This window comes from Equus quagga, chromosome 5 (assembly GCF_021613505.1).
Source record: "Equus quagga isolate Etosha38 chromosome 5, UCLA_HA_Equagga_1.0, whole genome shotgun sequence".
Taxonomy (NCBI): Eukaryota; Metazoa; Chordata; class Mammalia; order Perissodactyla; family Equidae; genus Equus; species Equus quagga.
Window position 1 is genome coordinate 29,587,244 of NC_060271.1, and position 20,752 is coordinate 29,607,995.

Below are 20,752 nucleotides of genomic sequence, written 5' to 3' on the forward strand. Positions count from 1 at the left end.
CCTACTAGAATGAAATTTCCATTAGTCAGTCCTTCAAACAGTACACATAGTAGGTACTCAGTAAATTTTTATTGAATGAGTGAGTGAACGAATCTATCTAGGTTTTGCTTTCAGAAAACCTGTTAGATAGTGTTATAGTTGCTTTAGTCTCTCTTTCTGTCTCTGATGAGAGGAAAAGTGGGAAGAATTTGAGCTTTTAGAGGAGAGATGGACTGGAGACTTCCAGTAAAGTGGCAGTTAAGCTGTGTACTTTTTTTTTTTGAGGAAGATTAGCCCTGAGCTAACTACTGCCAATCTTCCTCTTTTTGCTGAGGAAGACTGGCCCTGAGCTAACATCTGTGCCCATCTTCCTCTATTTTATATGTGAAAGGCCTACCACAGCATGGCTTTTTGCCAAATGGTGCCATGTCCGCACCCGGGATCCGAACGGACGAACCCCGGGCTGTCAAGAAGTGCGAACTTAAGCAAGTCTTCTGACTCTTGGTCCGGTGTGTTTTTTCATAATGTGTGAGACATCCTCAGACAATAAAAAAGTCAGTAAAATAGTTCCAACTCTTGCAGCAGGGAATATGATAGGTACACAAACAATAGTCAGACAGACCGTTAAGTACCTTAGAGGCATAAGGATATTGTTTTAAGGGTTTAGAGACAGAGGAGATTACATTTTATTATGGGTGGAGGATTTAAAATATATCCACAAATTGTTTGATACTCCTCTCTTTAAACGATGGAGACTGGGCCTGGCCCCATGGCCGAGTGGTTAAGTTTGTGCGCTCTGCTTCAGCGGCCCAGGGTTTCACCAGTTTGAATCCTGGGTGCGGACATGGCACCACTCATCAAGTCATGCTGAGGCGGCATCCCTCATGCCACAATTAGAAGAACCCACAACTAAAAGTACTCAACTGTGTACTGGGGGACTTTGGGAGAAAAAAAGGAAAAATAAAAAATCTCTCAAAAAAAAAGATGGAGACAAATTCCTCTCCCCCTCTGCTGTATTTGGTGACTAATTAATAGAATGTGATGGAAGTGTTAGAATTCTGAGGCTAGGTCATAAACAACATTGCAGCTTCAGCCTCATTCTCTTTGCAAGAAGCCAGGTGTCATGTTATGGGAATACTCAGGCAGCTCTGTGGAGACATCCACCTTGTGAGGAACCTAAGCGTTTGCTAGCAGGGTGAGTGAGCCATTTGAAAGTGGAGCTGCAACCCTTGTTGATATCTTTAATGCAACCTAATGAGATTGTGAGCCAGAACCACCTACCTGGGCTGCTCCCAAATTCCTGATACCCAGAGGTTGCAAGCTGATAAATTTTTGTTGTTTTAACCTGCTAAGTTTTGTGGCGATTTGTTAATGCAGCAGTAGAAAGCCAGTACAGATTTTGGTTCTGGAAGTGGAGTGCTGCCTAACAAAACCTAAAATGTACGAGTGGCTTTGCAATGGGGCAAGAAGTGGCAACTGGAAGGACTTTGAAGAGAATGCTGGTGAAAGCTTGAGGAGCTTTTAAGAAACTGTTTTTAGAAGGATGATAGTTTTTGAGGAGGCTGTGGGTTTAAAGGAAAGTGAGAAAAATCTTATTGGAAGCTGGAGAAAAGGGGATCCTTGTTGTGTAGTGACAGGAAGTTTAGCAACACTGTTGGCTATAGTAAGTGGAAGGTAGAAAATGTACCTGATGAACCGCATAATGTAGCTAAGGAGATTTCCAGGCAGACTGTTGAAGGTGCTGTCTGGTTTTTTGCTAAATGTAGCAAAATGCCAGAGGAGAGAGAGAAGCTACAGGAAGCCCTGTTAGACAAAAAGGAGCCTAGAATTGCTGATTTTGAAAATTCCCAGCCTCTCTAGGTGTCACACAGTGGGTTTTTCTTTGCAGGAAGTTTTTGAATTACTAATTCAATCTTTTTACTCGTTATAGGTCTAGTCAGATACACATGAAAAGATACTCAATGTCGTTAGTCACTAGGGAAGTGCAAATCAAAACCACAGTGAGACACCACTTCACATCCATTAGGATGGCTATAATCAAAAAGACAGACAATATCAAGTGTTGGTGAGCATGTGGAGAAATTGGAACCCTCTTCTGTTGCTGGTACATGCATAAAATGGTGTAGGCAGTTTGGAAAACAGTTTGGCAGTTACTCAAAATGTTAAACATAGTTACCATATAACCCAGCAATTCTGCTCCCTCCTAGGTATATGCCCAAGAGATATGAAAACATATGTCCAAACAAAAACTTGTCCACAGCAACATTTCTCATAATAGCCAAAGAGTAGGAACAACCCAAATGTCCATCAACATTTGGGTAGATGAAATGGTATATCTATACAATGGAATGTTATCTGTTATTAAAAGGGAATAAAGTACCTATACATGCTACAACATGGGTGAACCTCCAAAACATGCTCAGTGAAAGAAGCCAGTCACAAAAGACCAGATATTGTGTGATATATGAAAGGTCCAGAATAGGCAAATCTATAGAGACAGAAAGTAAATCGGTTTCCTGAGGCTGGGGTAGGGTGGGAATGGGGAATGACTGCTAATGGGTACAGGGTTTCTTTTTGGGGTAATGAAAAATGTTTTAAAATTAGATTGTAGTGATCTTTACAAAACTCTGTGGATATACTAAAGAACACTTAACTGTACACTTAAATTGGTGAATTTTATGGTATGTGAATTACATCTCAATAAAGCTGTTAAAATAGAAAGAAAGGCTTCATGGAAGAGGTGGCATTTGAGGCAGACCTTAAAGCAAGGGTTGGATTTTGTTGGAAAGCCGTGGAAGTGGAGTGGGTGTTCTAGTGGCACAGGAGTAGGAAATAGAAGGGGTGTTTGTGAAACAGGGAGTGAAAGTTAGGGGGTCCCCAGGACCACCCTCACTTCTGACACCAACTGCGACTTTGAGGGTCCCCAAACCACTCTCAGGTTTGATAATTTGCCAGGACTCAGAACTCACTGAAAGCTGTTACACTCATGTTTACAGTTTATTACTGTGAAGAGATACAGATTAAAATCAGTCAAGGGCAGATTCTAGGAGAATTTCAAGCACATAGGGCAGAGTCTAGGAGAATTCCAAGCATGAAGCTTCCAGTATCTTCTTTCAGTGGCATATTGGACAGCACTAACTGCTCCCAGAATGATATGTGACAGTACACACAGAACAGTGCCAACCATGGAAGCCCACCAAGCATTGGTGTCCACAGTTTTTATTGGGGATTGGTCGAGTAGACATGGTTGACTACTTGTGTGGTTGACCTTAGTTTCTAGCCTCGATGGAGATCAAGCTGATACTGCATGGCCCAAAGCCCCTACCACTGATCACATTGTTAGCATAGACTGTCTGGTATGGCCCAACGCCTCTAGGAAAACAAAGACACTATCAGGCAGGACATTCCAGGAATTTAGAAATTACCTCTTAGGAGCCAAGGGCAAAGGCCAGAGTTCTCTTTGGTTAAGATAATTTACTACATAGGGAGTAATTCAGTTTGGCTAGAGTATAGGGAGTATGTAGGGGAGTTGAAGGTGAGATTAGGAGGGTAAACTAGTGCCACGTTGTTGGAGATTCCTGGAAGACATTTGACATAATTGGAACATAGTCTAAGAAGGTTAACCCAACAGTGCTTATATGAGAGTAAGTGGTACACTAAAAGTAGGCTAGAGGAATTTGGAGGATATTGCAGAAGTTTAGGTAAGAAATAACAAGGGCCTGATCCAGGATAGTAAAGTTGAACTTATTTATTTTCGGTGGATTATTGATCTCTATAGTTATGCTCAAGAAGGGCCTAAATGTGGGCGGTGGGGGGGGGCATCTCTCAAATTTTTTTTTTTTTTTTTTTACAGATTTTATTTTTTCCTTTTTCTCCCCAAAGCCCCCCGGTACATAGTTGTGTATTCTTTGTTGTGGGTTCTTCTAGTTGTGGCATGTGGGATGCCGCCTCAGCGTGGTCCGACGAGCAGTGCCATGTCCGCGCCCAGGATTCGAACCAACGAAACACTGGGCCGCCTGCAGCGGAGCGCGCGAACTTAACCACTCGGCCACGGGGCAAGCCCTCTCAAATATTTTTTTTAAGATGTAACTTTGGTCCAGTTATCTACAGCCCTCAATGTCTCCCCCCTTTTAAAGGACCTTTGCATCTTCCCTACACGTCTGTTTACATTTAGGAGCCAGAAATTGGTACCTGAGTAAGTAGAGGATGATTATAGAGAAAAAAATTTAAAACGTGAAATAGTGCTTGGAAATTGGGAGAACAGATATAGTATAGGCCGATTGTGTGTGTATATATACATATCTACATGTATACTGTGTACACTTCACACACAGTAATACTTCTATTCAGAAAGTTGACACCTTCCAGGGGAACTTGGAGTATGTTCCAGAATGGGGATTCCTCCTCCTCTGGATTTCCATTGAGACACCCTCTTTCCCATATAAGTGAGCGCAGTGTTCTTTCTTTCATGGGACTTCGTCTCTGCTATTGAGAGGGCCCCATGTGGCCGTTGGGGTTTTGGAAGTAGTTAAAATCAGGGGGGCTTAAACAGATCTTCAGAATTAAACAGATCTTCCTTATTAGGGCAAAACTGATGGTAAATGTACTAAAACGTGCTGCGGTGATCTCTGCTATGCATGACATCCTTTAAATGAGAAAAATCTCATTAGCAAGAAGCACCTTTTTAGGAGACTTAGTAATGCTAGTGGGTGTAGATATATTAGGTCTCCAATTTAGGAGTTGTGATACTTAGAAGACATTGCTTTTCTTTTATCCCTCTTGAGTTTTCATTAGGTTTAGATGAAAAACCAGTGCCAGGTGGTTCTAAAGAAGATTCTTGCAATAATTTTCTATTGTTAATACTTTGGGAGGAAAACCTTAACAGTTTTCAGTGGGTGTACCCTCTAATACAGTCTGTGTTTTGGACCTTATGTGTGACATGAGTTAGTGACAGGAGCTCATGTTAGTCTTGATCATAGTATTAGAAAAGCCTTAGTGTTTTCTGACAGCTTTGTTAGTGTTGAAAATGTAATGGGTAGATATATATAAAACAAACTGGAATGTATCCTTGTATCTCCAACTTCTTCCTAAAACATTTATTGAATTGAGTACCCATTATGTGTATTAACCTAGTTCTGTGGAGGACAGGAAAAAAAAAATGTGTGAATCAAATGTTGATCCCAGGATTTTGTAGGATAAATCTTGAAATACCAAGTGATAAATGTCAAGCTCAGAAGAGGAAGAGATCACATCTGGCTGTGGGACTCAGGAATGCTTGGGGCTAAGCTGAAGAATATATAGCATTTCAGAGTTGGGTGTGAAAAAAGCCCTTCCAGAAGCGAGGAAGATGGAGGACATAACAGGGGCTGGCATCTGTCTGATTATTATGTGACAGGGTGCGTGAAGGGTTTTCGGCAGTGGAGGAAAAGGTAAACTGGAATCGTATCAACGTGTGCAGTCCAAGAGTCTATGCTGTGGGTAGTAGAAGACTATTGACAGAACAAGATGGTATGATCACAGTTGTGTTTTAAGAAGATTAATCTAGATATTGGGTGTGGGGCTAATTGAAACAGGTAGTGAATGGGGGCCTGACCAGTTACTGTAATAGTCTAGGACTAGGCAAGAGTTTATGAAATCTTGAACTAGAGTAGTGTGTTGTTCTGCAGGTTTGGAGAGTTTGAAGCAAGTTTTGGGTTAATACTTTGTTACTAATTCAACAGAGCTGACTGAAATTTTTGGAGATGATGAGAATCCTGACAGCTTTTCATGGTCGGCTTCCTTAAGCAGTCTTTCTTAGGACATCCTTATTAGATAGCATCATCCTTTCAGCCTGACTCTATGAGGCATGATAGTGACTGATTGGAAAAGGTTTTCGTCCAAAATGTCATCAAAATAATGCTACAAGAGACTAAGACAGAAGGGGGGACTTGGTGATGATGTTGTTGTGTCTCTAGATGTGGGAAGGGATGAGTGTGGGCCCTGGGAAGCATAAAGGAAGAGGTAGCATGTCAAAAATAATTAAACGTGCAGATTCATGTATTTCAAAGTTATGTCTGTTTAGTTGGAAAGTGAAACTTCATGCACAAATTCAAAACCAGAGTGACCATTATGAAAAAAGGAAGTTGGATCAAATTATGTCCTGGAATTGAAGGCCATGTGAATCATAAAAAAAGAGAATTAAATTGGTTTGAAAGCAGAACTTTAAGACAAAGTTGCAGATAAATTATCAGAAGAGATAAAAATAGAATGAGGGCTAAGCTGAGTTTAGATGCTGTGTAACCATGAAAACATTTTCTAATAGTAAGAGGAGTGAGATATATGAGCTCAGATCTGCTTTGATAATAGAGTTGTGGAGTATAAGAAAGGGTCACACTATTGGGGTGACTTGCAGTCCCCACCCCCTCAAAAAACCCATCATTCTCTGTAGGAACACATGACAGAGGATCCTTGTGATTAACATCGGGGCTCCATAGTTGTAGGAAGTCAGTTTTTCCTTTCACCACTCTGAAAGAAAACTTGATGGGACCATGAATGTGACATATCAAAGGACTAGATATTCTTTGGTTTGGAGGGAATGTACTTCTTGAAGTTAGGTTCTTCAGGGCATTCTTATAGGGTAAGAATTGTTAATAAAGCTATGGCTCACCAAGGGTTTGGTCCTGTAGGGACCCTATGCCTATTGGACAGGCTTTCTCATACTGTGTATTGTACAGACAGGGGCTGCCTTTATTTTGAGGTAGGGATAATCTGCTCAAGGACTTTGTACCTGGGCCTCTCTCAGTTCCAGACAACCTCTTCTCACTCAGAATGTTAACATTTCCACTGAGATAAATGTAGATCCTTGGAGCCGTGGGTCTTCTAAGATGTCTGTAACTCTGGCAATATCACTCATGACATCACTCTGACCTAAGGAAGGAACATCTTTCTACTCCCGCTGAGAATGGCCAACTTGGTAAAAAGCTTTATTCCAAGATGTTTTGCTAATTGAGGTCTTACTGTTTTCTGACTATCTGTAGTTTTCTGTAAGTCTTCTTTATAGAACTTAGCATACTTGTAGTAATTTAAATGATCTATTATTAGTTTGCCTGTTTTTTTCCATAAAGTATAGGTGTAAGGTCACAAGCCCAGCTGGGCTAGGGTGGCGCGGTGTCGTGCCAAGAGACCAAAGAAACGACCCGGAGACTGCAAACAAGACATACAGGTTTATTGGGTCCTACTTACGGGAGAGTGTCCAGTGGTGGCCAGCTGGTCGGAATTGTGCACCCACAACCGCCCCCCAAGAGAAGCTTGCTTAAGTAAGCAGAGGAACAAAGGCCGCATGCTTGCCAAAGGGCTGTCCTTGGTACGACCAGCGTTCCCAGAACAGTAACTCACATGGAGGGGCTTTGTGTCCCTGTAAGATGTAGTGTTCTTCTCGTGGGATAAGGGAGGATCTGGGCTGGCCAGGCACAGATCATTACAAATACAGTAGCTGGGCTGCCTGCCCAGCAGGGAGCCGGAAGGACACATGGTTGCAATGGGCCTGGGGGTTTCTGCTGAGCAAGCAAGGCCCAGGCCCTACCGTAGGCTTTACCAGAGCTGAAACAGTCTATTCTGTTCATTGCTCCATTCCCAGTACCTAGAGTATAAGTGCTCAACATTCGTTGGCATACTAACTCACATTATTTCGTGTATCTAGGATGTGTTTCTCATAAAATTTAGAGAGCCATCTGCCCGCTTGGGTTTCCTCATAGCATGGTGTCCAAGTTCCAAGAGTGAACATCTCAAGAAAGCAAGGCAGAAATGCATGGTATTTTTATAACCTGGTTTTGGAAATCACGTAGTGTTACTTCTGTCATACTTTATTGCTCAGGCAATCACAAAGTTCTTCCCAAGTTCAAGGTGAGGGAGTATGGACCTCACCACTTGATGGGAGGAGTAGCAAGGTCATATTTTAAGAAGAGCTTGTGAAATAGGAGATCTTCTATTAGCCATCTTTGAAAAAAGATAATCTATTACAGTTGTTTGTAGGGTTTTTTTAAATTAAGTTCATAATAGTTTACATCATTGTGAAATTTCACTTGTGCATTATTTCTTGTCCGTCACCACATAAGTGCTCCCCTTCACCTGCTGTGCCCACCCCCCAACCCCCTTCCCCTGGTAACCACTGAACCGTTTTCTAAGCCCATGTGTTGTTTATATTCCACATATGAGTGAAATCATATGGTGTTTATCTTTCTTAATCTGGCTTATTTCTCTTAGCATAATATCCTCCACATCCATCCATGTTGTTGCAAATAGGATGATTTTGTCTTTGTTTATGGCTGAGTAGTATTCCACTGTATATATATACCACATCTTCTTCATCCAATCATCAGTCGATGGGCACTTGGATTGTTTCCATGTCTTGGCTATTGTGAATAGTGCTGCAATGAACATAGGGGTGCATATGTTACTTTGGATTGTTGATTTCAAGTTGTTTGGGTAGATACCCAATAGTGGGATAGCTGGGTCATATGCTATTTCCATTTGTAGTTTAGTTTTTTTTTTTTTTGAGGAAGATTAGCCCTGAGCTAACATCTGCTGCCAATCCTCTCTTTGCTGAGGAAGACAGGCCCTGAGCTAACATCCATGCCCATATTCCTGTACTTTATATGTGGGACACCTGCCACAGCATGGTTTGCTGAGTGGTGCCATGTCCGCACAGGGGATCTGAACCGGTGAACCCTGGCCCGCCGAAGCGGAATGTGCGCACTTAACCGCTGCACCACTGTGCCGGCACTTATTTTTAGTTTTCTGAGGAATCTCCATACTGGCTGCACCAGTTTGCATTCCCACCAGCAGTGTATGAGGGTTCCCTTCTCTCCACACCCTCTCCAACATTTGTTATTTTTAGTCTTAGTGATTATAGCCATTGTAAAAGGTGTAAGGTGGTATCTTAGTGTAGTTTTGATTTGCATTTCCCTGATGATTAGTGATGTTGAACATCTTTTCATGTTCATTGGCCATCTCTATGTCTTCTTCTTTGGAAAAATGTCTGTTCATATCCTCTGCCCATTTGTTGATGGGGCTGTTTGTTTTTTTGTGTTTTGTGTGAGTTCTTTATATATTATGGAGAATAACCCCTTGTCAGAATATGATTTGCAAATATGTTCTCCCAATTGGTGGGTTATCTTTTTTTTTCCCTTGACAGCAACACCTTTTATTTTGATGACACCAGTAGACAGTAGGTATGCTGTCTTTAGGTCACATTCCTCTAGAAAAAGGCACACATACTGGCAAATGAAACGAAAGTTGAATTCCCTTAAGAGCAAGTCATTTCCCAAAATAAACAAGTCTCACTAAGAGGGTAGCCCTTTATCTTAACTACTCTTAAGTCTCTCAAAATAAAATACACATGCAAACCCTTTCCACAACTGTCTTAAAAATACTTTTGGTTTTTCTCCTTTGTCCTAATATTTGACAGTTACTATTTAACAACTTTCAACAAAGAGCCAAAATTGTTGATCAAAATTCCAACACTGACTAATAAGGGGTTTAGGAAGACCTCAGGGAAATTTAATGTCATCCATTTTAAAAACTCAAATTACCATTTCAGTTTAGATGTATAGTATTCAGTTTCTTGGGTTCTTAAAAGGGTACAAATTACATTTATCAAATAGATACAAAGTTCGAACAAAATATATTAATATTTCAAAATATATTAATACTTCAATACTCAGGGTAACTCCTGTAGTATTTTGTTTGATTCCACCCCTTGTTTTTTGGGGACCGAGTGTTGAATCTCTAAGCGTTTTCCTTGCACTTCCACTTTCCCAGAGAAAGAATCGATGGCCTTCATGGCCCAGTGCTCGTCGGGGCATCCAGGAAGGCATAGCCATATTTGACCAAGAACTGGCCACCGTAGGAGATCTTGCGCTCCGCAAACACTTTGTCCAAGTCCGCGGGGGTCACGCTTTCGTTGAGGTTGCTGATGTGAAGCTTGTTCATGGTGGCAGGCTGGGGAGGAACGCGGTCCCTGGCAAGGCCAAGCGAGCGGGCGCAGACAGTGAGCATCCTAGGCTGAGAGGCGGGAGGCCGGCGGCTGCCCTTGCACCCCACCCCTGAAGTTGTCCGGAGCCGGCGGGGAGGGCACGGCAGTGTTCGGGGGAGGCCTGGGAGAAGTGCCTGCGGCGCTGGGAAGCCGACAACGCGGCGCTGCTCCTTCCCTTCTGTCAGAGAGGGCTGGTGTGTCATGTTTCTCCCTATCTTTTTGTTTTGATCTTAGTTTCTTTTGCCTTGGAACTCTTTAGTCTGATGAAGTCCCACTTGTTTGTTTGTTTTGTTTCTCTTGTCTGAGAAGACGTGGTATTTGAAAAGATCCTTTTTAGTTCATGTCAAAGAGTGTACTACCTATATTATCTTCCAGGAGTTTTATGGTTTCAGGACTTATCTTCAAGTCTTTGATCCATTTTGAGTTTATTTTTGTGTATGATGTGAGATAATGGTCTACCTTCATTCTTTTGCGCGTGGCTGTCCAGTTTTCCCAGTATGTTTTATTGAAGAGACTATCTTTTCTCCATTGGGTGTTCTTGGCACCTTTGTCAAAGGTTAGCTGTCCATAGATGTGTGGTTTTATTTCTGGGCTTTCAGTTCTGTTACATTGATCTCTGTGCCTGTTTTTGTACCAGTACCATGCTGTTTTGATCACTATGGCTTTGTAGGACATTTTGAAGTCAGAGATTGTGATGCTTCCAGCTTTGTTCTTTTTGCTCAGGATTGCTTTAGCAATTTGGGATCTTTGGTTGCCCCATATGAATTTTAGGATTCTTTGTTCTATTTCTGTGAAGAATGTCATTGGGATTCTGATTGGGATTGCACAGAATCTGTAGATTTCTTTGGGTAGTATGGACATTTTCACTATGTTTATTCTTCCAATCCATGTGTATGGAATCTCTTTACATCTCTTTATGTCATTATCAATTTCTTTCAGTAATGTGTTATAGTTTTCATTGTATAAGTCTTTCACCTCCTTGGTTAAATTTATTCCTAGGTACTTTATTCCTATTTTATTCTTTTTGTTGTGATTGTAAATGGAATTGTATTCTTGAGTTCTCTTTCTGTAACTTCATTATTTAGAGTATAGAAATGCAACTCGTTTTTGTGAGTTGATTTTGTACCCTGCAACTTTACTGTAGTTGTTAATTATTTCTGATAGTTTTCCGATGGATTCTTTAGGGTTTTCTATGTATAAGATCACGTCATCTGCAAACAGCGAGTTTCACTTCTTCACTCCCTATTTGGATTCTTTTTATTCCTTTCTCTTGCCTAATTGCTCTGGCCAAAACCTCCAGTACCATGTTGAATAAGAGTGGTGATAGTGGGCATCCTTGTCTTGTTCCCGTTCTCAGAGGGATGGAGTTCAGTTTTTCCCCATTGAGTATGATGTTGACTGAGGGTTTGTCATATTGGGCCTTTATTATGTTGAGGTAATTTCCTTCTATCCCCATTTTATTAAGAGTGTTTATCATAAATGACTGTTGGATCTTGTCAAATGCTTTCTCTGCTTCTATTGAGATGATCATGTGGTTTTTATTCCTCATTTTATTAATGGTAGTGTATCACATTGATTGATTTGCAGATGTTGAACTATCCCTGTGTCCATGATATAAATCCCACTTGATCATGATGTATGATCTTTTTGATGTGTTGCTGTATTTGGGTTGCCAATATTTTGTTAGGATTTTTGCGTCTATGCTCATCAGCGATATTGGCCTGTAGTTTTCCTTTTTTCTGTTGTCCTGTCAGGCTTTGATATCAGAGTGATGTTGGCCTCATAGAATGTCTTAGGGAGCGTTCCATCTTCCCTAATTTTTTTGGAATAGCTTGAGAAGGATAGGTATTAAATCCTCTCTGAAAATTTGGTAGAATTCTCCAGGGAAGCCATCTGGTCCTGGGCTTTTATTTTTTGGTATGCTTTTGATTACTGTTTCAATCTATTTACTTGTGACTGGTCTATTCATATTCTCTGTTTCTTCTTGATTCAGCTTTGGGAGGTTGTAAGAGTCTAAGAATTTATTCATCTTCTCTAGATTGTCCATTTTGTTGGCATATAGCTTTTCATAGGATTTTCTTATAATCCATTGTATTTCTGTGGTATCCATTGTAATTTCTCCTCTTTCATTTCTAATTTTATTTATCTGAGCTTTCTCTCTTTTTTTCTTTGTAAGTCTGGCTAGGGGTTTGTCAATTTTGTTTATCTTCTCAAAGAACCAGCTCTTAGTTTCATTGATCCCCTCTACTTCCCTTTTTGTTTCAATAGCATTTATTTCTGCTCTGATTTTTATTATTTCTCTCTTTTTGCTGACTTTGGGCCTTGTTTGTTCTTCTTTTACTGATTCAGTTGGGTGTAGTTTGAGATGGCTTATTTGGGATTTTTCTTGTTTGTTAAGGTGAGCCTGTATTGTGATGAATTTCCCTATAAATACAGCTTTTTTTTTTTTTTTTTGAGGAAGATTATCCCTGAGCTAACATCCGTGCCCATCTTCCTCTACTTTCTATGTGGGACGCTTGCCACAGCATGGCTTGCCAAGTGGTGCTATGTCTGCACCCGGGATCCAAACCGGCAAACCCCGGGCTGCTGAAGCAGAACGTGCATATTTAACCACTGTGCCACTGGGCTGGCCCCTTAATATGGCTTTTGCTGCATCCCATATGAATTGGTGTGATATGTTTTCATTTTCATTTGTCTCCAGATATTTTTTTGTTTCTCCTTCAATTTCTTCAATGATCCATTGGTTGTTCAATGGCATGTTGTTTAGTCTCCACATCTTTGTCCCTTTCTCAGCATTTTTCTTGTAATTAATTTCTAGCTTCAAAGCATTGTGATTGGAAAAGATGCTTGTTATTATTTCAATCTTCTTAAATTTGTTGAGGTTTGCCTTGTTTCCCAACATATGGTCTATCCTTCAGAATGTGTATTCACTTGAGAAGAATGTATATTCTGCTGTTTTTGGTTGGAGTGTTCTGTATATGTCTGTTAAGTCCAGCTCGTCTAGCTTTTCATCTAATTCCACTGTTTCCTTGTTGATTTTCTGTCTGGATGATCTGTCCATTGATGTGAGTGGAGTGTTGAGGTCCCCTACTATTATTATGTTTTTGTTAATATCTTAGGTTTGTTAATAGTTGCTTTGTGTACTTTGGTGCTCCTGTGTTGGGTGCATAGACATATTTATAATGTTATGTCTTCTTGGTGGAGTGTCCCTTTGATCATTATGCACTGCCTCTCTTTGTCTCTCTTTACCTGCCTTATCTTGAAGTCTACTTTGTCTGATATAAGTATTGCAACACCTGCTTTCTCTTGTTTGCCATTAGCATGGAGTATCATCTTCCATCCCTTCACTCTGAGCTTGTGTTTGTCATTGGAGCTGAGATGTGTTTCCTGGAGGCAGCATGTTGTTGGGTCTTGTTCTTTAATCCATCTTGCCACTCTGTCTTTTTATTGGAGAATTCAATCCATCTACGTTTAGGGTGATTATCAATATGAGGGCTTAATGCTGCCATTTTATCACTCGTTTTCTGGTTCTCCTGCATTTCCTTTGTTTCTCATCCTGTGTATTTTCGTCTACCAATCAAGTTATGTAGGTTTTTATGTTGTGTTTCTTTGTTTTCTCCTTATTTATGTCTCTGTTCTGCTTTTTTGTTTAGTGGTTACCATGAGGTTTGTGTTCAAAATCTGATAGATAAGACAGTCCATTTTCTGATGGCCTCTTCTTTCCTTAGACTAAACCAATTCAGTCCCTTTCCTCTTCCCCTCCTAAGTTGTTTTTCTCATATCTTATTCCATCTTGTGTTGTGAGTTTGTGGTTAAAATGACAAGACTGTCTTTGTTTTTGGCATTTTCCTTCCCTTTATCTTCAATGCTATACTAGAGTATTTGCTAACCTGTTCTGATGTATGACTACAATTTTCTGATTTTGTCTACCTATTTATCTCCTTACTTTGTGCTTTGTAACCCCTTTCTCCCCCCCTTTTTTTTTCCTCAGGTATGTTGGCCTTCTTGAGGATTTCTTGTAGAGGGGTTCTCATGGCTATGAACTTCCTTAGATTTTGTTTATCTGGGAAAGTTTTTATTTCTCCATTGTATCTGAAGTATATTTTTGCTGGATAGAGTATTCTTGGCTGAAAGTTTCTGTCCTTCAAAGATTTGAATATGTCATTCTATTCTCTCCTAGCCTGTAAGGTTTCTGCAGAGAAATCTGCTGAAAGCCTGATAGGGGTTCCTTTATATGTTATTTTCTTCTGCCTTGCTGCCCTTAGTATTTTTTCTTTGTCATTCACTTTTGCCAGTTTCACAACTATATGCCTTGCAGTAGGTCTTTTTACATTGACATATTTAGGAGATCTGATAGCCTTTTCCACATGGATTTCCCTCTCCTTCCACAGGTTTGGGAAGTTTTCTGCTGCTCTTTCTTTGTACAAGCTTTCTGCTCCATTCTCCTTCCCTTCTCCCTCTGGAATATCTCTAATTCTTATGTTGCATTTCCTAATTGAGTCAGATATTTCTTGGAAATTTTCTTCATTCCTTTTTAGTCTTAGTTCTCTCTCCACCTCTATCTCAAGCATTTCAACATGTCTGTCCTCTATTATGCTGATTCGCTGCTCTATGATATCTGCTCAAGTGTTCAGGGAATCCATATTTTATCTCATTGATTGTGTCTTTCATCTCCAATATTTCTGACTGATTCTTCTGTTTAGTTTCCATCTCTTTTGTGAAATAGCTTCTGAACTCGTTGAATTGTTTCTCTACATTCTAACTTGTTGAGTTTTTTGATCATAGCTATTTTGAATTCTCTGTCATTTAGATTACATATTTCTGTGTCCTCAGGACTAATTTCTGGGTACTTGTCATTTTCTCTGTGGTCTGGAGATTTAATATAATTTTTAATACTGCTAGAGGGTGTGGCTCTGTTTTTGCACATCGTTGTATTTGGTTGCAGTTACTGCCTATCGCCACTGGGTAGGGGTTAAGAGCCGCATATTCTGAGTGCTCTGCTTTCAGTTGAAATCCTGGGCACTGGAGCTGGGGCTGGTCGGGTAGGGGGAGGGGCACTTTCTTCTGTGTGCTCTCGGGAGTTTTCTCTCTCTGCTCATACTCTCTGCTTTCCTGGGGTGTTGGCTTGATGAGGTCACCCCCCATGATAGCTTTCACCCTAGTAAAGGGCTTCCCTTTAGGCTGCAAGGGTCCTCGGGGATCTTTGACGTTCCTACAAACGAACATCCCCTCCCCCCTTCCTTCTGTCTCAAAGGCCACACACGGTCCTGGGTCACAGTCTTTTGGGGAGGGAGTGAAGTTTTCTCTTAACCCTGTTCCACCTTCTCCGAGGGGAGCTCCAGCCTCTCCACCCTCCATCCTATGGCTGTGTGGGTCTCTCACACGTCTTTTGTGTTGTGTTTGGATGTTCTCTGTTGGAGTATGAATGTCTTTTTCATTGTACAGTGGAGGGGAGAGATTACCAGGAGAGCTCACTCTGCCATGATGTTATTGATTGTAGTGGGTTTTTTAAATCACATTTGGAAAAATTTTGATCTCTCTTTCTTCAAATATATTTTCTGTCCCTTCTCCACCTTGTTTTTTGGAACTCTCATTATATGTATGTTTGATATCCCACAGATCATTAAGACTTTGTTCTTTTTCAGTTTGTTTTTTTGTCTTTGCTTCATTTTGGATAGTTGATATTGCTTTGTCTTCAGGTTCACTGTTATTTTCTTCTGTAGCCTCTAATCTGTTAAGCCATTTGTGAATTTTGCATATCTTCTGTTTCTCTTATTATTTTCATATTTTCCTTTAAATCATCAAGCATATTTATAGTAACTGTTTTAAAGTTTTGTCTGCTAATTCTTTTGTCCCTGACATTTCTGGCCCGTTTCTAGTATTCCTATTAGCTGATCCCGTCTCCCCTCCCCATTATGGATGTTTTCCTGCTTCTTTTCACATATCTAGTAATTTTTTATTGCATACTAGATATCATGAGTGCTACATTCTTGGGTATCTGGATTTTATTGTCTTTAAAGAATATTGAAATTTGTTTTGGCAGGTAATTATTTGCTAATTAGCTTGATACTTTAAATGCTTGCTTTTTTTTCCTTAAAGATTGGCACCTGAGCTAACGACTGTTGCCAATCTTTTTTTTTTCCTTTCTGCTTTTTCTCCCCAAATCCCCCCAGTTCATAGTTGTATATTTTAGTTGTGGGTCCTTCTAGTTGTGGCATGTGGGACACTGCCTCAGCATGGCCCAGTGAGTGGTGCCATGTCCATACCCAGGATCTGAACCAGTGAAACCCTGGACCACCACAGCAGAGCATGCAAACTTAACCACTCGACTACAGGGCTGGCCCCTAAATGCTTGCTTTTAAAAAAGCTTTGTTAGGACAGGTTTGGAATAGCTTTTGCTCTAGGGCTAGTTTAGCTCTACTGCTAACGGGTGATCTTTCTGAAAACTCTACTGAGTGCCCCTGGTATTCAAGAAGGTCTCTCACTCTGGCTAGTGTGGGAACTCTCCCAGCCTTGCGTTAGCTCTGGGAATTATTCAGCTTGCAGTTCTCATTATTTCTTTGGCTTCATGGGGTGTCACCTCACACATGTGTAGGTTAGTATTCAGCAATAGACTGAAGAAATCTCTATGTAGATTTCTGGATGTATTTCTATGCTGTGTGAGTCCCAGCCACCTCAGCTTCCAATCTCAAATTACTCGGTTCATCAAGGCTGCAATGCTCTGTGTGGGTACTGTACTCTCTCTATACGTTGCAGTCTGGCAGGTGCTTCCAAGCAGAAAGATAGGGTGATCCCAGGGCTCACCTCATTTGTTTTCCTATTCTCAGGGATCACAGTCCTAAACTGCCTCTGTCTGTTGTCAAAAATCAGTTGTTTGATATCTAGTTTTCTAGTTTTGTATGGTGAAAGGGAAAGTTCTGTACCAGTACTACAAGTCAAAGTATGAATTTTACATCCAGGATTTATTTCTTTTTTTAACCACTTAAAGTACATTTTAGTTTCCAAATGTAAAAATGAAGTCAACTTGGGCTAAAACTAATAATTTGGGTTCAAGTTTCAGGCCTACTTCCAATTTGCTGTATAAATATTGGCAAATCCCATTTCTTCTTTGGCTTTCACAGCCAAATTGAATTGAAATATAATCCTGTCCTCCCTACTTCTCAGGCATTCCATAATGAGCAAATCGAAACAAAAACAAATGACACTAAATAGGATGAGGTGATAAAAGTTGACACTTCTCAAACTCTCTGGCCCATCTTCCAATTCATTCTCCAAAGTATAAAGGGTCCCGAGATGAAAGTGTGGTAAGACTGGTGCTGGTTCATTGCTGTTCCTCTTAATAATTGCCAATTATTATTGAATGCTATACAGGAACTATGTGAGCTTTTTATGAGAATTAACTTGCCAAATCCTCATAACTGCCCCACGGGACAGGTAATATTATTGTCCCCATTTCTCACATGAGAATGAGACACAGAGAAATTAAATGACTTGTGGAGGGTCACACAGCTAATAAGTGGCAGTGGTAGACTTGGCACTGATTGGAAATGAAGCTGAGTCACTCTGGAGCCATGCTCTTAACCACTATGTGACTATTTGAAAACTCCTGAAAATGCATTAACTGCTGCTGCTGACAATCATTAATTGTCTTTAAGGGAGCGAGCATCATCCTGGAATCCCTTCAAGAAATCCTGTTTGTTTAGTCAGCCTATCTGATTTCTATGGGGAAGCAGAAAGATTGGGCTATCGTTGGAATACATGATTCCTGAGAAAAACAAACACCATCAGTATGGCAGGACATGGTGGAAGATGACGTACAGCAAAAACTACCTAGAGAATAGGATCTGAGTGGAGTCCAAAGGGCCCAGTGTGGTTCCAAGAGGTTCACTGGTGTTTATGGAATCTCTCGTCTGGCAGCTGTACTGATATTAATAGGTTCTATTATTCTTTTTCTCCCCACTTCTCAGACACACTTAATCAAGCCAAGCACCAAAATGCCAACACTCTTTCCTGGAGAGAGAAAGGTTAAGATTTCTTTTACTCAAAGAAGAACTCCACCTGCAGGCGTTCGGCAGACCAGCATTGCTTCATTCTTCACCTTGCAGCCAGGTATGGTGATCCATCTGGGAGCACCCAGGGAGCGTAAAGGAGTGTGTGCATTTTTCCATGCTGGAATATTTATAAGTGGTGACAGCAGTGTGTTGTGTTAAACTTAGCTGACCTGTTAGAAGAGGTTATAAAACACAAATCATTGCCTTTTGAAAAGCAATGTATACTGTACGTGCTTTTCCAAACATACTTTCCTGGTTCTGTTTTTCTTAGTCTAATATTAAATATTTTTATTCCCTGACAGAGCAGTGAGGAAAGGTATACTTGGGAGTTGGGGGTGCCTAAGGGAGCTGATCTGCATTAGTTAGGTATATGTCTTGGATTGGTAACAATGAGTAGTCTGTATGAGATTAATTGATATTTCTGTATGAAGCTCCTCAAATTAGCCAAGGTTCAAAGATGCCTTTTCTTAGAAAGATTGGCATAAAGTTGGCTTGTGTCTCATCATCCTTTCGCAGTTCCTTGTTTGCATGTTCCTCCTCAGGGGATAGGCTGCCTCAGAGTAGGCTGGGGCTTAGAGAGCAGAGTTCCTGCCAAGTGGAGGGTACTGGGAGGAGAGTAACTCTTGGTGTGATTCCTAGGATTGTTTTGCATCAGCCTTCAAAATGCACTCTCCCTACTCCAAACAAAAACTTAGACACCTTTTTGCTTTAAGTAACTAGGGCAGATATTTTTTAAAAACACTTTCCATTTTAAAATTCTGGTATATTCTATAGTCTGCATTTAATTCTTAGGCAAAATTGAGAACCCTTTCACAAATCATAGGTTCTGTAGTATAATTCTTGGAGAAGGAAAGGGGAAATCAGTCATTCAGCTTTGTTTGTAATTAGTTCTTAGTATAATTTGGGGTGGGGGGGAGTGGGAATTCCATGTCATTTGTCCGTAAGGCAGAACGGGATCCATTTCACTCCTGATCACATGGACAGGGTGGATAATCATAGTTGTTTTTAATTATTGTCCTTCCTACTGGTTGACTTAGCATCTAATTGTATCTTTACTCTCTCTCTACCATGCAGTGTTTGGGGAGTGGGGAACCTACATTCTTCACACTGTCACCAGCAGGTTTTTCAGAGTTGAATGGTTAATGTGATCTTTGAGACCTTACAAAAATAGTGTGTATTGAGCATGTTTCTCAAAGGATAATATCCAGGAGTAATATTTGGCCAGGATCACTATTTAGCAGAAACCACATTAAATTAAAAAAAAAAGCAAAACTGATGAGCCCTATGTTAAACAAATCCCACGTATGAAAACTCAGGGGGAAAAGTAGGCCGTGGTCTGATTACATGACATGTTTGACTTAATAGGTAGGTCATGTGAAACATCTATATATTTGAGTAGGGGAATATAAAATCTGTGTTTTAGAAAGATCATTCAGGAGAGAATAGAGAGACTGAAAGCAGGAAGATCAGCTACAGAGGTATGTGAAGAGTCTAAGACCCCTGTACTATGTAGTGATAGTAGCTGATACTGATCTCAGAAAAAGCCAACCAAATCCTGCTCGTGGCAGAGTTCCCCTGCAGAACAGTATTTTTTCATGTCTATTTTACTAGGAAAGACAAACAGTGACCAGAGGAGTGTTTCATCTCACGTACAGAGTCAGACCAACAAAGAATCTAAGAAAGACGCAACCCAGCAAGGACATCCGACCCAGGGCTTGGTGGATGATTGCATGGCACCCCCTTTAGCCACTTCAACCCCTGCAGACATCCAGGAAGCTGGACTTTGTCCTCAGTCCCTCCAGCCTTCTGCCCACCACAGAACAGGAACCCCATTCTTGACTGTGCTGTCTTTGTTCCAGCCTGACACCTCAGTCTGCGCTGGAGAGAGTAAAGACTCCCTGGCTTGTTCCTTCACTCAGGACTTGGAAAGTTCTTGCTTGCTGGGCCAAAAGGAGGGCGTGAAGGATTCTTCCTGGAAAAAGGAATGGCTTCATGGACCTAAGAAAAAGAACTGTCAGGCTGTGGAGAGACATAGTAAACCACCTGGGGGCAAGGGCCATCAGCCCTTGCACAAGACTAAATTTGAGAAGGTGTCTGCCAAGGAACACAGTAGGGATTTCTGGAGTGGAGAAAACACAGAGTCAGTGAAACAAAGCCCTTGTCCTGTTCCTGTGTTTTCTTGGGACAGTGAAAACAATGACAAGGACTCCTGCAGCCAGCTTTTCACTGAGGATTCTCAGGGCCAGCGGGTTATTGCCCACAACTCAAGAGCTCCTTTCCGAGACGTAACCAACAACAGGAATCAGAGCTTAGGGTGGTTTCCTAACAGCACTTGGGCTCAGTGCCAGGATGGACCCACTCAGTTAAATCTGCAGCCTGATGTACTCTTTACCCAGGACTCTGAAGGTAATCAAGTTATCAGGCACTAAGTCTAAATGGGTTTGGTTCTAAAAGTACTTTGAAACGACAGAGATATAGGAAAATATCTTGCGGGGGGTGGGGTGGAGTGGGTTATGTTTGGGTAGGAGGGAGGCATTGGATGAAGCTGTTAATTATTGAGCATTTTCTTTGTGTAAATAGAGCAGGTGGTGCCACTTGAGACAGTATGATTGGTATTGTGCCTGTCCCTAAGGAAGAGGTGGCTCGTAAATTCCCTGTGTCAGTCAGGAGCAGTGAGGGGGCAGGGCAGGTACTTATCCCTCCACCAAAG

At 41.0% G+C, this 20,752-nt stretch overlaps 1 protein-coding gene across 1 annotated transcript in view; it reads left to right on the forward strand.

Annotated features, from left to right (window-relative positions):
- AUNIP (aurora kinase A and ninein interacting protein) overlaps nucleotides 1–20,752 on the forward strand; it is a 30,597-nt gene that overhangs the window by 7,914 nt on the left and 1,931 nt on the right. The window contains 2 exon segments of the mRNA XM_046662342.1: nucleotides 17,959–18,100; nucleotides 19,654–20,448. Coding sequence (XP_046518298.1) covers nucleotides 17,959–18,100; nucleotides 19,654–20,448 — 937 coding nt within the window.